Source organism: Pituophis catenifer, unplaced genomic scaffold, assembly GCF_029215685.1.
Source record: "Pituophis catenifer annectens isolate HBS135680 unplaced genomic scaffold, rPitCat1.0.hap2 SCAF_2, whole genome shotgun sequence".
In the NCBI taxonomy this organism is placed as follows: domain Eukaryota; kingdom Metazoa; phylum Chordata; class Lepidosauria; order Squamata; family Colubridae; genus Pituophis; species Pituophis catenifer.
In genome coordinates, this window is record NW_027256882.1 from 234199155 (window position 1) to 234216860 (window position 17706).

General features: G+C 38.0%; 1 protein-coding gene across 1 annotated transcript in view; it reads left to right on the forward strand.

Moving 5' to 3' along the window:
* AOPEP (aminopeptidase O (putative)) overlaps nt 1-17706 on the forward strand; it is a 207280-nt gene that overhangs the window by 172904 nt on the left and 16670 nt on the right. Inside the window, exon 14 of the mRNA XM_070938690.1 lies at nt 3614-3730. Coding sequence (XP_070794791.1) covers nt 3614-3730 — 117 coding nt within the window. The remainder of the gene's footprint in view (nt 1-3613; nt 3731-17706) is intronic.

Below are 17706 nucleotides of genomic sequence, written 5' to 3' on the forward strand. Positions count from 1 at the left end.
TATAAAATAACAATATGCAACACTTGAACTTAGTGTAGACAATGATTTTCCAGAAACACCCCTCTATTTCATTTTAAAGATCCCCAGAAACAATTGTATTATATATGAAATCGAGCAGAAAGTTCAGCACAGTTGTTTAAAATTGTATCCCTCAATCCGAATATGATTCAAACTTGTAAATTCAAGTCTTATATTTCCCTTGCTATCATAAACATTCTGCAGTCGGAATCTGCACATCTAGAGTATGTGTTTGAGATCGCTAATGGGTTTGTTTTCTTACTGCTACATTTAGATTTTACATTCAAAGTTCCCATTTTTCTAAAAAAGTTAACCGTTTCTATCACAAGTCTGCTAATACTAGGGGTGGGTTCTACTTACCTTTACTACCGGTTCGCAACAGGGCCGCGCGCATGCGCAGAAGCATTTTGATGACGTTGGGGTCGGTGGGTGGAGCCTCCCGTCGGTTTTACTACTATAGAACCGGTGCAAACTGGGGGCAACCAGTGGTGGGTTCCTCCCGGTTCGGTCCGGTTCGGCCAAGCCGGTAGCGGTGACAATATGACATCACCGAACCGGTTGTCTCCCCCCCGACCTCCCATCCCCCCCCCCATGTTATTCTTACCTTTTATTTGGTCCCACCCCCAATCTATTGCTGCCTCTTGAGTCCCAGCTGATGACTAGAGGGAAAAAAACTGTTTAAACCCTTGCCGCGGGGCTTCAAAGGGCCGTCCTACAGCTGATCAGTGTTAAAAGCAAACAAATGAGTTGGGTCGTAAGTGCGAGGACTGGTCGTAAGTGCGAGGACCTTTCAGAAACGACTGACCAGCTAGCCACGCCCACCTAGTCACATGACCTCCAAGCCACACCCACAAAATAAGCCACGCCCACAGAACCGGTAGTAAAAAAAATTAGAACCCACCCCTGGGGGCAACCCACCACTGGCTAATACATTTCACTAATCTTCGTTGGAGCTTAGGTAAATGTGCTTAAATTGCAGCTTTAAGTACATACAAGATGGATACTGTCTGTAAAATATATGCTAAGTATAGATGTAAGTAGAAATATATTAGATGCACAATCACACAAATGCTAGAATTCAGACTCACTTTTGTATGATATATGATGGCTTCTAGTTGCATCAAGTGCCAAACCAGGGTCAGTGGACTCGGCAAGTCAGTGGAAGTAGTACACAAGTGCATGAAGCTTAGTTTAGGCTGAAATAGCTGGTGCTCTCAGACAGCTGCCCTATGCTGAAATAGTGGTTTACATTTTTCTTTACAGAGTCCGTACAAAAAGTCAAGCTCACCACTAATGCATTATTTTGTACCCACTTATGGTACTTTTTAAAACTCAGGCTTTTGCGAGAACTATTTTGAGAGTTACCTCATGGTGAAATGGGCAGAAAACAAATTTAATAATAAATAAATAAACTATCTTAATGTAAATTACCCAGCACATGACTGTAAGGTTTAGATCTTCTGTTTTATAGTTTGGGCACACCCTCGCTTCATTATGATTTTATAATTTGTAATGCCTTATTAAATGGTAATGTCACAGGTTGCATTAAGAGGGATAACTTTGAATAGTCTAAGTATTGAAAAAATAAATTTGCATATTGACTTCTCACTTTAATAGCATGAACCTCATAAATGGAAACAAATCAGAAAGAAATGCAGGGTATCCTAGAACAGGGGCATCCAACCTTGACAACTTTAAAATCTGTGGACGTCAACTTCCAAAATTGCCAAGGTTTGATACCCCATCCTAGAGTAATAGAGAAGCAAACTATCCTTTCTCCTAGTTTTAATATACGATACCTTTTAAAATGACTCTATTTTGATGGAATGGAATGGAATGGAATGGAATAAGAATGGAATGGAATGGAATAAGAATAGAATAGAATAGAATAGAATAGAATAGAATAGAATAGAATAGAATAGAATAGAATAGAATAGAACAGAACAGAACAGAACAGAACAGAACAGAACAGAACAGAACAGAATTACAATATCTTTATTAGCCAAGTGTGATTGGACACACAAGGAATTTGTCTCTGATGCATAAGCTCTCATTGTACATACAAGCAACAAAGTGATAAATCATAAAACATAAGATACAACCATAATTCATAAGATACAACCAACAAAGTGATACTCATAATATATCAATAGGAGTAGGTAATAGGAAAGATGAGAAGGATAATAGTAATACAATCCTATTACATGGTTAACTATCCTTAGAGATTATAGAAACCAGTAATCCATATTTTTGGAGATGTTACAAGCAACCATAAACATCCAGATAATTGCAGTATGTCTTCTCCTACTGTCCTTCCTTTTGGAGCAGTTCTGTCCTGATTTCCCATTTTTGAAGTTGGGACTGCAAGCTAAACATTCTGGGGGAATGGCAGTCCTGGCACATCTGGAGAGCATTGATGATGGTTATTCCAGTGCTGAATAATATAGACATGACTTTAGACTAGGATTCTATTCTTAAATGAAATCTGATCCTGTTGATGACATTAAAATGTAGTGTCTTTTTATGAAGTTGGAATGGGGTAAATTAATCTGCAAGTGTAACCCACTCAGAAACTGGATTACCAAGTCATTTTTCTTTCTTTGCTTGCAATGGTAAATGGGGCACAAGAAGTCCTTTCACCCAAAGATCTGGAAAGGGATCAGAGGTTGATTTTCATTTGTGATTAAGTAGAGTTTCACCATCATGATTTTATTTTTTATGCACAGAATTATCTTTTTCTCTTTTTGTGGAATGAAAACATTGGCTACATAAGAAACCACCTACTGCTTTTTAGAACACCAAATTTCCCATTCAAATGGTTCATTTCCTGTCCTTTGACATGCACCTTATTTTCAATGATTTTTTCTATATAATAAAACCAAAATAAATGTAGCACTTAAGGACTTGTTGCAATAGTGGTTTTGTAATTTTTCCCTGTTCATTTTCCCTGCAATTAAACCCCTCATTTTCTTCTATTGTTCATGCAGTTATCTAGAATTATTTATACTCTTAATTGAAAATTGAACTCATTGATCATAGGGAATTTACCTCTGAATAAATATGCTTAGAATTGCACTAAAAAGGGGTGGATGGATATATGGCGATTGGGATGTGTGCGTGCATGCAAATGATATTGTTGCTATTTTAATTTTGAAAGAGAAATTTGGATAAATTTGTATTTCTGCTTTGCTACAGTTCTTCAGCCCTATATGTATTAAAATCTCCAGGAAGTAATGCAGTATAATTTGTGCTTTTGATAATTTCCTATGAAAATTAAATAAGGTGGTATATTTCGCAAAGCTTGTTAGCAGATAATAAGTTTATCACTTAACTGAGATTAGTATAGGTTTAATCTTACTTAAGTATAGAATAGAAAATCTTGGCAAATGAACAACCTCTCATTTCATTTTGATAAAGGAGTTTCTTAGAATAATGACACAATAGTGTTCATAATGCAATCACACACTGTTTCTATATATTACAAGCACATGGTATAATTTCATAGGTTATCTGAGACTAGTCACTGGCTGGCCTCTTTTATTTGAATTACAAAAAGGTTATAATTTTATCTCACAAGCTATTTATTTTCTTTTAGCTTTCCCCGGACCAGCTGGTCTTACTTCTGGAGTGTCTCCTGCAGAAGGGGACATTCTGTTCAAAAACGTTGGAATGCTTACAGAAAACTTACCACCTCCGTGAGCAGGATGCAGAGGTAATCCATTTACAGACACAGGGAGCTCTCAAACTGAGCCAATAGCATGGAACAATTGTATTCTGTTGGATGCAGGATTATTTTAGTTTTGGTTTTTTTTACTTAAATCAATTTTAAAAATTTAAATTTGTCCCGAAGGCAATACAGGTAGAGCATGGGTTGCGTTGACTGCTTTCAGTTTTACAGGCTATGTTTTTAATAAATGTTTGTTTTTAACAAAGCATGTGCGTACATGTATGCTTGCATAGTTTGGTTAGTACAGCCAAGTCACATCTCTCCACTGTGTCTTTTGAGTTTGAAAAATACACACATCTGGAGAGAATTAAATGATATGTGCCTCATTGTGGATTCATTTTCTTTTTTACTAACTGTGTACCTGTTTATATTTGTGAGTAAAACTGTTTTTTTGTTGATATTCAACTACACATGAGAATTTGTACTTATAAATATTAGATTGGGTGTTTATGAAAAAGTCAAATACTTGTTTTTAAGTTTAAGTTTATTGGATTTCTATACCGCCCTTCTCCAGGGGACTCAGGGCGGTGTACAGCCACATTAAAACGCATGAATTTATAAAATTTAAAACCAATTAAAACAAATATATACAATTTGGCCCTCAATTAAAACACATACACCCACTTAAAATTCATATTAAGCCAATCCGGCTTACTAAAACAGGAAGGTCTTTAGGGCACGGCGAAAAGTACGCAGGTCGGGGCTAAGACGAAGCTCTAGAGGCAGCTCATTCCAAAGGGCTGGTGCCCCACAGAGAAGGCTCTCTCCCTGGGTGTCGCCAGTCGACATTGTTTGGCTGACGGCACCCTGAGGAGCCCCTCTCTATGGGAGCGTATTGGCCGGTGGGAGGTTGTTGATGGCAGGGGGTGGTCTCGTATGTATCCCGGTCCTAAGCCATGGAGCGCTTTAAAGGTGGTGACCAACACCTTGAATCACACTCGGAAGACCAACGGGAGCCAGTGCAGCTCACGCAGGAGGGGTGTTACAAATTTTTATTTTGAGTTCCATTCGAAAACAGATCTTAAGAAAACGATGGTGATCATATAATGTACAAAGACTATTATTTATTAATTGATACTTGCCCATTCAACCCATGCAGCTTCTGTGTAGTGTATAATTAAGAAAATAAAGAAAAAGAAAAGAAGATAGATTACAATTAACAAAAATCAATCCCAATGGCCACCATAATAATTTACAGTGCTTTTGCTGGCTAACAAAAAAGAAAGAAGAATCACAACTGAAGGCAGTATAGATAGCAACTAAACACATTTTCAAAGCACTCTGAAAACTTTGTAAGTGTTTATGGGAACTAAATCATTTACAGGGCCTGTCTTTAAAATGATCCAAAAGCTCAACTTAGTTCAAAATAGAGTATTTAAAAAAACACTATCTAGGAATGGGATTATTCTGAACTTTTATTTATTTATTTATTTATTTATTTATTTATTTATTTATTTATTTTATGTTTAATTATATATCAGATTTAGAGACCACCCATCTCACTAACAGAGCAACTCTTGGCTGTGTGCAATTAAAAACATGAAGACCAGATAAATGCTTGTATTCCGATAGGAAGCAGTTAAAACAGAATAAAATTGAAAAGAGTAAAGTTAAAATATCCTTTTGGGGTGCTTGTAGATTTTCCAGATAAATTCCGTATCAGAAAGAGCTTTGCTCCCTGCCAGGTACTTGGTAAATTGTACAAGTTGTAGCTACTCTTTATTTACTGTCTTATTTAAAGATTAGGCTCTTGAGGCCTTTGATGGTGATTCTTGTCTGAGTGACATTGTCAAGTGAGATATGAAGAAGGTAGTGGCGAAATCCAAATTTTTTTACTACTGGTTCTGTGGGCGTGGCTTGGTGGGCGTGGTGTGGCTTGGTGGGCATGGCAGGGGAAGGATACTGCAAAATCTCCATTCTCACCCCACTCCAGGGGAAGGATACTGCAAAATCTCCATTACCTCTCCACTCCTGGGGGAAGGATATTGCAAAATCTCCATTCTCACCCTACTCTGTGGCCAGCCAGAGGTGGTATTTGCTGGTTCTCTGAACTACTCAAAATTTCCGCTACTGGTTCTCCAAACTGCTCAAAATTTCTGCATTCTCCAGAACCTGCTGGATTTCACCCATGGAAGAGGGCAGTGGTGAAATGTTCCTGGTTCGGACCGGATCACCCGATCCAGTAGTGATGGCAGCGGGTGGTTCGGAGAACCAGTAACAAAAATCCCTGCCCCCCCCATGCCCAGCTGAGCTGCACAATCATCAGAGGCTTTTTTTTAATTTTTAAAAGCATTTTTTCTACAACCTCTTTGGCCGATTAAATGCTGTTAAAAGTAAAAATAAAAGCCTCACCACTGGAAGAGGGGTTGTAGGTCAAATAAAAATCTCTCAAGCTGTTAGTCTTCAAATATTAAGGATTCCAGACAGTAGTGGATTTCAATTTCATTCGCTACCTATTTGCTCATGGGCGCATGCGACGCTTCTTTGCATGCACAGAAGCAACTGCACATGCGCAGAGACATCCTGGCAGGTGGGTGGAGCCTCCCGCAGCCACCGCTACCAGTTCGCCCGATCCAGAGCGAATCAGTAGCAACCCACCACTGATTCCAGAATCCCAAATATCTATATTAATATTCAGGGCAACATATTTGCTCCTCTGAGTCTATGAATAGATTTGAAAGCTTTCTGCCTTGTTAATTGGTTGTAGATGATAAGCATACATTTATTTTATTATAATGCTTAAACTGTTACTTAAAGTGCTTATAGAACACCTTACGGAAACATCCTGTAAAAAATAGCACTACAAGCCTCACATCCCTCTTCCCCTTTATGCAACTGTGATGGAATGAAAGCTTCTGTTTTGAGTAAATTGCAACTAATGTCTCATCTGAATCCTATGCTGGATTTAGTCTTCAATATAATTACTGAAAAACAAGCATGGTTCCTTTTTTACCAATCACAAATGAAATGAAACATAGTTTGTCTGGATTCAGCTAATAAAGAAACTATAGGTCAGTGATGGCTAATCTTTTTACCATCGTGTGCCAAAAGTGGGGGAGTGTGAGAAGGTCGTGCACGCACATGCCCATACTCATAAATGCTCCCTGCACGTGCGCACATGACCCCCCCCCGCACTTCCCCCGCTTTTGGCACATGATGGCCCGGTAGGCCCGTTTTTTGCTCTTCCCAGGCTCCAGAGGCTTTCTAGGAGCTTAGGGAGGGTGAAAACGGCCTTCCCCACCCCCACCCCCGAGGCCCTTCAGAGACCGGAAATAGCCTGTTTCCCAACTTCCATTGGGCCCGGAAGGCCCGAAAATCAGCTGGCCAGCGTGTGCATGCACGCTGCAGCTGAGGTAGGGTAATGCTCGCGTGCACACCGATATGGCTCTGCGTGTCACCTGTGGCACACATGCCATAGGTTCGCCATCACAGCTATAGGTAATCCAAATAAAGCAGAACAGTTCAGAACTCTTTCTTGTGGCTGTCTGTGGGAATTCTCAGTCATCATGGTTGTCCCAAAGGTTCCTTTTCAAAGACATCTGGACTTGGTTTTTCCTTGAAGACGTTTCGCTTCTCAACCAAGAAGCTTCTTCAGAATTGCTTCTTGGATGAGGAGTGAAGTATCTTCAACAAAAAACAAAATCCAGTTGCCTTTGGAAAAACAACTTTGGGCCTGCTTTGTGGCCCTTTGGAGGGCGAATAATAATAATAATAATAATAATAATAATAATAATAATAATAATAATAATAATAATAATAATAATAATAATAATTTAAAAACCTATTTAAAAACACAAGACAAACATCAATTAAAAATTTAAAATTATTAAATAAATTTGGCTCAATTTAAAACCCCAGAAAATTTAAAATACCCCAATTTAAAATATTACGTTGATAGCCCGGCCTGACGGAATAGAATAGAAGTAGAGAAAGCTAAAATGAGACCCTCTTAGCACAAAACTACGTAATAGAATAACAGAGTTGGAAGGAACCTTGGAGGTTTTCTAGTCAAAGTCTCTGCTCAAGCAGGAAACTCTATATACCATTTCAGACAAATGGTTGTCCAATCTTTTCTTAAAAACCTCTTAATGTTTTAGCATTACTGTATTTGTGCAAGTACTAGCTACTCTTCATTTACTACAAGTCTCCTTTCAGAATATGATTTTTGTTTTGTATAATAACAAAAAGAAGCATTTGCACTAGATTTGTTCCATAAATAGAATTATATATGAAACAAAATTAAGACAAAGGCAGGTTTTAGATTGCTGCAGTTGTCGTAATATCTTTCAGTGGTTACTGGAATGTTGATTGAAGCTTTTTATAGGTCAGTACATAAAATTAAAAGCTCCACAATTGAAAAAATATCTCCTTCATCCAAGAAAATATTTAAGATAATAGGTAAAGTTTATTTCAGCTTTAACGTATTTGTTGTTTATACATTTCCTAAAGGCCAGATTTATTTTTAATTGGCCTTGAAACACACTTTGCTATTTATAGAAATTAAGTTATATTTAGGGTATATTTTAATCACATACAAATACCAAAGAAATGTCAGGACTTCTATATCTGGAAGAGAAATAACTGAGAAGGTAGCATCAAAGCTGCATCCCCTGTGTGGTGGTTACGTGCCAGGACACCAAGACCTATGTGAATTTTTTACACTAGACTGATTTTCATTCTCTCCTGGCATAAATTGTGCCAAATGTACTTGGGTATGTGTCTGTGTACGTGTGGGTGTGTGTTGAAGGAAAGCCACAACCTCTGCGGGATATATATTACCTCAGCTTCATCTTGCAAGGTGAAATCAAGGGCTTTACTCTAGCCTTTAAGAAAGGAAACTGAGATAACATTACCATTACAGTTTCTACAGCTACTGGATAACAAGAAACGACAGTCCTCAAAAGGGAATGTTGTGGTACATACTCTTGTCTGCCTAAACAAGGAAGTTTCTGTGGCTCAAAACACATTAAATGCCACAAGGACGGGATTTACCGCCCCTCTCCTTGAAACAAAGGAACAAGCTAAATTTTTTGATGAATGGCTTTGGATAACATTCAGATGTGTATAATTAAATGCAATATATGTATATGTGAGAAAGATCTTGAGAGGCAGGAGAAAATGTGAAATTTTCAGAGTAGACAGAATGATTATCAATTCTTTTTGCATTGTTAATTGTTGATCAGATTAATTGTTCAGTTACTTTAAATTATTGTGTAACATTAAATTACTATCTCCCTAGTGCAAGTGTTAAGTTAAATATTCTAACTGATAGTATGATATCTCAATGTACATACATATGTACATACATAGAATTTCTTAGAGTATTTTTAACAGGTTTTGGTGAAACCTGTTTGCCTTTACAAACTGATATCAACGAAAACATTTACAAAAAGTTACCTATACGTATAGTTATTCCAGAGTTCACAGTAGACTTTTGGTAAATCATGCTGAAGCACCTTAGGTTTTAGGAAGAAATTGTGAAGATATGTCTAGATAAATCAAAAGAACCAGACAATTGGTAGAAACTGATCGGTGTGAAGGGAATATATACTGACAGCATGTGAACTGACAAAATCTGATAAGCATAAAAACAGAAGATCAAAGAAGAAAACATGTAGAATATGAAGTTTCAGGTAATAAGATACTCTTCCCACCTAATTTGTCTCCTGGAAGGTCAGTGACATGCCTGGCCCTAGGAAGTAGGTATTGGACACACCGCCTATCCAATGATACTGTGATTGGCAAACCACCAAAGAGCCTCCATGGCTTAAATTCCATGATTATATTTTTAAACCCACATGGTAAGACCACACAATTCTTAAAATACTGACAAATGTGAACAAATGTGCTGAGTAATGACTATCTCAAAATAACACTTTAGGTCCAGCAGTCATAGAAGGAAATATGCACATTATTTACAAATACTTAGCATCCTGTTATATATTGCTACTTTTTTTTTTCAAAGTGTCTGTCCATCAGAGTAAAACACATAGAAGAATTCAACTCATAAAATACAGATTATAGGCAACCGGAAGGCAAAAAAATGAATGAGTCAAAACTCTCTTCGTATTTTAATGTTGGGAATAAAAAATAAAATCCGCTATATAAGCACAGTAGGAACGTTAACTAGGGTGTAGACAAGAGAGCAGAGTATGACCCCAGTCCAAGTCACCTTATTGGGGAGATGGACAGGATATAAATTCAATAAATAAATTATATAAAAATTATTTTGATACATACTTACTAAATTCATGTTGCTCTTGGTTATGTGATTATTGTAACCTGTATGGGCAAGTCAGCATCAAATGGATGACAGGGCCAAATTACAAACTAAGAAATCCCTTGTTCAAATCTTTTTTCACTTATTCCTGTTGTTGTTGTTAGTTGCGAAGTCGTGTCCGACCCATCGTGACCCCATGGACAACGTTCCTCCAGGACTTCCTGTCCTCTACCATCCTCTAGAGTCCATTTAAGCTCACGCCAAGTGCTTCAGTGACTCCATCCAGCCACCTCATTCTCTGCTATCCCGTTCTTCTTTTGCCCTCAATCGTTCCCAGCATTAGGCTCTTCTCCAGTGAGTCCTTCCTTCTCATTAAGTGGTCAAAGTATTTCAGTTTCATCTTCAGGATCTGACCTTCTAAAGAGCAGTCAGGGTTGATCTCCTCTAGGACTGAATTGTTTGTTCGCCTTGCAGTCCAAGGGACTCTCAGGGGTCTTCTCCAGCACCATAGTTCAAAGGCCTCAATTCTTTGGTGCTCAGCCTTCCTTATGGTCCAACTTTCACAGCTATACATTGCAACTGGGAAAACCATAGCCTTGACTATATGCACTTTTGTTGGCAGGGTGATGTCTCTGCTTTTTAGTATGCTGTCTAGGCATGGCTTTCCTCCCCAGAAGCAAGCATCTTTTAATTTCTTGGCTGTGGTCTGTTCTGACCTAGGCTTCCTGAGTCAATAAAACATATGAGTAGTCCCCAAAACCTCTTTTATTGCAACAGCTGTGAATTCTGTTCATTCACAGATGAGTCCCAAATAGTTGTAAAGAGTCCTTTGGGATAAGGCTGATAATCACCCACCTTTATCTCCCTTGACATGCTGCCAAAGACCTAATTGGCAAAGCCAAATAGAGTCTGGAATCAAACAGAGTTTCAGACTTTAAACTGAACAAAATTAACAACGTTGCTTCCTGCCTTTACTCCTCTTTTAAGTCTTATGGGAGGGGCCAATCATCTTCAAGCCCTACTCCCGAGTCATCCCTTTTGTTTTTAACTGTTCTTGCCTTCTGGGAGCTCTGTGCATGCGCGCTGTTCCTCTGCCTCTGATTCTGGAGGTTCTGGAGGCAGCACATACCTCCCAGATGGCCCTTTCTCTGCCTCTGATGCAGAGCCCTCGTCCGTGCCTTCCCCCGACTCCAGGACTGGCCTATGTTCCTCCCCAGCCTCCTCACTGTCCAACTCTGCTGCCAGCTCCGCAGGCCGCCAGCGGACCACAACAGTACTCCCCATCTGCGATGATCTTGGAGCCCAGGAAAATAAAATCTGTCACTACTTCCATTTCTTCCCCATCTATTTGCCAGGAATTGAGAGGGCGGGGTGCCACGATCTTAGTTTTCTTAATGTTCTCAACTTATTCCTAGTTAAGACAGTTTGTATTATTTGCTAATTAATAAGTAGTTATGGGCCTGGGTTCAAATTCTTTTCAAGGCCAGGTAATTCTTCTTTTTCAAGGGAATGAGTGAACTCAGTGGAAGAAGATGGTTTTGCTTGCCAAACGTCTCTATTTCAGACATTGATAATTTCAGTAGTAATGATATGAAAGACCTTGGTCTGATCTCCTGGGGAGGAATGGGGATGCTTAAAGATTTCACATAGATTATGTCAATATAAGCTAGATGTTACAAGAGAATTTTGGCTCCTGCTGGAAACAGCAGTGTTATTTCCCTCAATTTTTCCATCTGGCCTACCTAATTTAGTTAGAAAAAGGAGAGATTGGCAAAAATCATTACCCATGTTTCCCTCAGCAGAAATGCCCTGAGGAGATCTCTGCTGGGGGCCTGTTCCTGCTGACAGAAAAGGATATAAATCTGACATACAATGGTTGATAGCATCATAGTTTTTAGACAGAATTGCAAGTTCAAATGGTGAATAAAACATGTTTCCATCAGTTTTATAGATAGATAAATTTGCTATTATTGTTTTTATTCAATGTACTGTCCTACAAATGTTCCTGGAATTGGGAATTTCCCAAATTCCAAATTAGCATGCCCATCTTTGAAAGATCTCAAACTGGGGGAGACTGGTTTCTGTCAGTCCATCTCAACCTAATTCTCAACTGACGCCCAATGTCTGTGAAGAATTGATAAAGGCAAAGAAAGTTAATCTGGTTCTGGCTAGTTAGTCAAAAGGCAGATCAGGAAGTAAAAAGATGGGATGTTCCTCATGGTTTCTATAATCCCAGTTTAAGTGAAGGGCTGGATTTGCAATGGCCAGCAGTGTAGTTGCAGTTTAAACTGGTTTTGGAAAGGTCATTTAACTTTATTTCAGGGATTCATATCTTTTCTACCAATAGATGCCAAATACAGACACTTAGTGACCGTTCAAAGTTACAACGGCACTGAAAAAAATGACTTATGACCATTTTTCACATTTATGACCATTGCAGCATGCCCACGGTCATGCGATTTACATTGGGATGCTTGACAGCTGACTCACATTTATGACGGTTGCAGTGTCCCAGAGTCGTCTGATCCCCTTTTGCGTCCTTCTGACAAGCAAAGTCAATGGGGAAACCAGATTCACTTAACATAACAACCGTGTTACTAATTTAAGAACTGCAGTGATTCACTTACAAAGTTGGCGAGGAAGGTTGTAAAATGGGGCCAAACTCACTTAACAAATGTCTCACTTAACAACATAAATTTTGGGCTCAGTTGTGGTTGTAAGTTGAAGTAACTACCTTTATTGCTTTTATCACAATGTATCAACTGTTTTTCTGTCCAAAAAGTCCACAAACTAGCATGCACATAAACACATGCACGTAGACGCAGAATTAGGCCTTTAAAACAACAAATCTGGACAACACTAGCAAAATTAAGAATACAAAATGTGCACCAAACAATGTAAGCCATGAACTGAGAACAGCAGCTAAACCCGAAGCCACACTAAAAAAAAAAAAGTGCTTTTACTTTATTCAGAAGAGTTCAGAATTGAAAACCACACTGAAAAGGAGCTGCCTCATTTATTCACCAGACATGCTTCCTGCAGCAGTTGCATGTGGTATGAGCTCACCCCAAACTGTTTCGGGATAAAAAAACACAATTATTTGGAAAGCTAAGATATGGTCATTTCCAATTAAAAATGAGAAGCTGAGGTTAGAATTGATCATCTGAAATATGTGCAAACATTTACATTTCTATTATTCATATGATAGGGCTGATCATCCTGCTCCCTGTGACTCTTCAGTCAGTTGTATCTATAATAAAAAATCAGCTCTCCCATTATCTGTTGTGTCCTTCCTGTATATTATGTTCCTGAATGGCTCCATTTAAAGCAGTCTTTGGAGATTGTAGAACTCTTTTTCATGACATTTTTCTACTTCCAGCAGCTTAAGACACGCTGTGGATCAAGCCTTTTAGAGTGATTATTTGGGAGGGCGGAGGAGAAAAAAAAAAGGAGGCAAAATGAAAGCAAACTGCTTTTGCTGAAAATACGAGCAATGCAAGCTAAGGCATAATATCCAGTGATGCCTAATAACACTTACACAACTGCTCTGTTGTAAAGAAGCATATGAAATGGTGAAATCTTATTTCACAGGCCAGAGTTAATGTTGCTATAAACTATAGAAAACTCTTGAGTTTCTCAAATGAATTATGCATAGAAGAAGATAACTTCTATCCATCGCCCAAACCATGAAAAATCTGGCAGGCGTCAGAGAACATGTTTACCACAAAGTGGTATTTCTGTTTACTAGCTTTTGAATTGGGCAGTGTCTCATCTGTTCTGCTTAATCCTTTGGCAAGTTTGCTACCACACAGCATTTGTTTAGGTGGAAAAAATCCCCCACACCTTTATTTTTAAAACTCTGTGACAATCTATATATCTATATCTATCTATCTAGGCTAAGAAATTAGAGTAAGATTGCACTTCAGAGAAGCTGTAGACCCCTCTCTCCCTCTCTCTCCCTCTCCCTCTCCCTCTCCCTCTCTCTCTCTCTCTCTCCCTCCCTCCCTCTCTCTCTCTCTCTCTCTCTCTGTCTAATTTACTTTACTCAATTATTTTGAGTGTTAAAAAAGGAGAAAAGAATGTGCAGTATACGGCAACTGTGAATTCCTGGACAAAAGCAACAAACAACTGAACAAATAAGTTATGTTTCTGTATAGATAGTCATTTTCCCATCTTATGTAAAGAGAAGATAAGTACCTTAATAACTGTTATATATAATAAATATGGAATTCAAATTGTAAATGATGTTATTCCAAATTTTGGGATGCTTTATCTTGAAACATTGCAAAAATATTATTGGAAGGTCTGCAAATAATAATTTTGAGACTAAACTGCTTGTATATTTCTAATGTAGCTTCCTTCTATTTCTTCCATACATTAAAAACTCGAACATAAGGGGGGAGGGAATGGAGCAAGTGCATAATGTCTTTTAGCTGCTAGAACTAAGGTGTTGTTCATCTGAAATCATCCTTCAAAACCAAAAAACCAAAATTGGATATTTCAGAAAGAGTGTAACTTGTTTGCTTAGCTGTTCGTGACATTCTGAGGAATCTTCTCCACACCAATGTCCAAAGGGTTAATATTTCTCTTTCTTCAAGATGCAACTTTTGCTTCCATAGATTCCATCAGAATCACTTGCACGATTCTGATCTTTGTAGGTATAGATACTTCATGGCATTTCAATAAGTTTTCCAAGGCCATCAGGGTTGTATATTTCTTAATTGCAGGTTCCTTTAAAGTAGATCCTAAAAGGCAGATGCTATTTATCACCTCTGTACTGTATCTTTATTGTGACTTTTAAGACTGAGTGATGTTATCTTTATCTTATTTAATTGAGTCCTATTTTTTTCTCTGTGCTCCTTGGCTTTTATTACAAGAGTTTACCAATCCTTTGCATTTTTGGCTATCAGAGTAGCATTATTAGCGTAGCACAAGTTATTGATGTATCTTCCCCCAGTTTTAAAACCATGGTCATCTGCCTCCAATCCATCTTCCCTTAACCTATATTTGGTATATAAGTTGAATAAATAAGGGGAGAGTATACAACCTCCAGTGTAGACTGCAGAAATTCTGTAAATGAAGCTTAGCTGTTGAGGTAAGATACTATGGTAGCATACATCTTCCTATGAGTTATGCAGTTGTTCCTTTGATGCAAGTAGAAGGTTAGCCTGGGGTGAGATTTCAAACACTGTAACATAATCTAATGTCAAAATGATACTCATCTTGGAGTTGGGAAACTATACTGTGAAACACTGATTTATTTTTGTTTGCACTATAATTCATTTTTAGTATTGAAGGTCAAAAATGTACCTAACACTTCCCCAGTGCAATAAGCTGTGTGGTGCTTCATTTTAGGTGTGCCTAAATAAGCATCCAGAGTTATGATTTAGAATAATTTGTCTGCTCTAGCTTTGAACCTACTAAAGAACTTCACAGCAGGCATTTTTCTAAAGCATTCACTTTGCGTCACAATGCAGGAATCAGATAAGAAGCCGTCCTTAGAAATAAGCTGATACATATACACAGCAGTCCAGAAGACTGGCATAATTTTGTCATCCCTGACTGCCTTATTTTCTTTGTATTCTAATGGTAGAGGTTATACCTGCTCCCAGAAATAGTTTGTGAAACGAAGGGGCTTATAAATATACTGAGGTCATAGTGATGAATGGTGTACATGCATGGAAGAGATTATAAAAGCAATACTTCCTTCCAAAAGTCAAGACTGAAAGTTGAAGAAAACCATAATGTGTCTATACCTGCAAAGATCAGAATCACACAAGCCAGGGTATTATCTGTGACATTATGGAAGTAGATGTTGGACTTTGAAGAAGCAGAATAGGAAGAGTATTGACACTTTGGAACTTTGGTATTGGAGAATCGATGTTGAACAGCCAAGAAAATAAACAAATGGCTCTTCGGATAAATCAACCCAGAGTTGCTCAAACCATAAACGAACAAGTTCAGATTTCTACAATTGGTCACATTATGTGAAGAACTAATTCTCTAGATAAGGCTCTAATGCTGAGAAAGGAGGAAGGGAAGAGAAGATGACAACCAGCAGCAAAGTCTGTAGACTCACAGTGGTGATGAGAACATAGCCGCCCTGAGTCTCCGGGAAAGGCGGCATATAAATTGAACTAATAAATATGAGTTGTGTTGGCGCAGTGGTTACAATGCAGTACTGCAGGCTTCTTCTGCTGACTCAAATCCCACCAGGCTCAAAGTTGACTTAGACTTCCATCCTTCTGAGGTCGGTAAAATGAGGACCCAGATTGTTGGGGGCAATATGCTGACTCTATAAACCGCTTAGAGAGAGGACTGTGAAGTGGTATATAATGCTATTGCTATTGTTAGGGATAGCTTGTCATGGAGAAAAATCTATTTAACTGGTTGCTAGGAGCTGAAACCTACTATAGAGCAGATAATTGATCAATCAACCAGTCAGGAGGAAGTTTAGGAAGAAGATACACACAGAGAGACAGCAAAAAAGAAAGAAAGAAAGAAAGAAAGAAAGAAAGAAAGAAAGAAAGAAAGATATTTTCTTTTCAGATAATCTTTTGAAAAACAGGGTGGTTTATTTTCTTCTATTCCTTCTACCTTCAGTTTTACCCTTTGGGATAAATGATTAAGCATTTGATTAATAAGTAATAAGCAGTATTGATTATTGGGTAAGAATGACACGAGGAAACATTTTTCTTATAACTGCTTCTGGAGTTAAGGTCCTTGGCGACATATGAAGTTGTATTGATGTTCCAAAAACTCTGGAATTCCATTTACATGGTTATGATGAACCAACAGCCAGCTGCTGTAGGCTGCTTAGATGGAACATACTGGGTTGTTGAACAGGGGACTCCTTTCTGAGTTTCTTTCATGTTTCTTGTCCAAGGCTGAATAAAAAACAGAGATCAAACTGAGTCTTTTATCTCTGGTTTATTCCAAAGCAAACAATCCATAATAGCTTATATGAGCTGCTTCTCTTGAAGAAGGAGGCCAATGGTCATAATTGCAGCATGATACAATAGAAAATCTGGTAGCAGCTGAGCCATAAGGTGCCTTATTGTACTGAGCAAATTGGAAAGGATAAAAGTATAAGTTGCTTCAGTGAAGTTGTACATAGGGGCTCTTGCGTCGGAGGTAGGAGGCTTTTCCTGTGCTTTTCCAACTAGATGGAATCACAAAGGCTATGTGGCAATGCCACTGCACAATTTACTATATAGCTGACAGACATTTTCATCAAATGGTTAGAAAAAGAAATAGGTTTGATAATTGACGGCTGAACACTCTTATTCATACCAAAAGAGCTGAAAAAAGTAGAAACCACAGTATTTTCCTTTAGCATTTTAATAGTAATATTCTATTAATATTAGTATTAGTATTATCAATATTAATATCTAGTAATATTTGTAATAGAAATACAGATATGAATATAAATCTGGAGTGTGACACGTGTGTGTGTGTAATTTCCTCTGCTCTCAATGCCATTTAGCTAAGAACTCTGTACAAAGAAAAAGAGAAGATACACCTATCGTAAAAATTGATGGTATGCTCCTAGCATAGTGTTTTTGAATCCTCGGTATATATTTTAAATGGTTAAAATGCCTATTATTGTTAATTTTATATAGCACTTATAATTAGTTGTCTTGAAAATCGGCTTTTGAGAGTAAAGTTTTTTTTTAGATTTCTGAGCTGATAATAATTGCAAATTTTAATTGACTATAATAATCTTTCCTAGGGTCGTTTG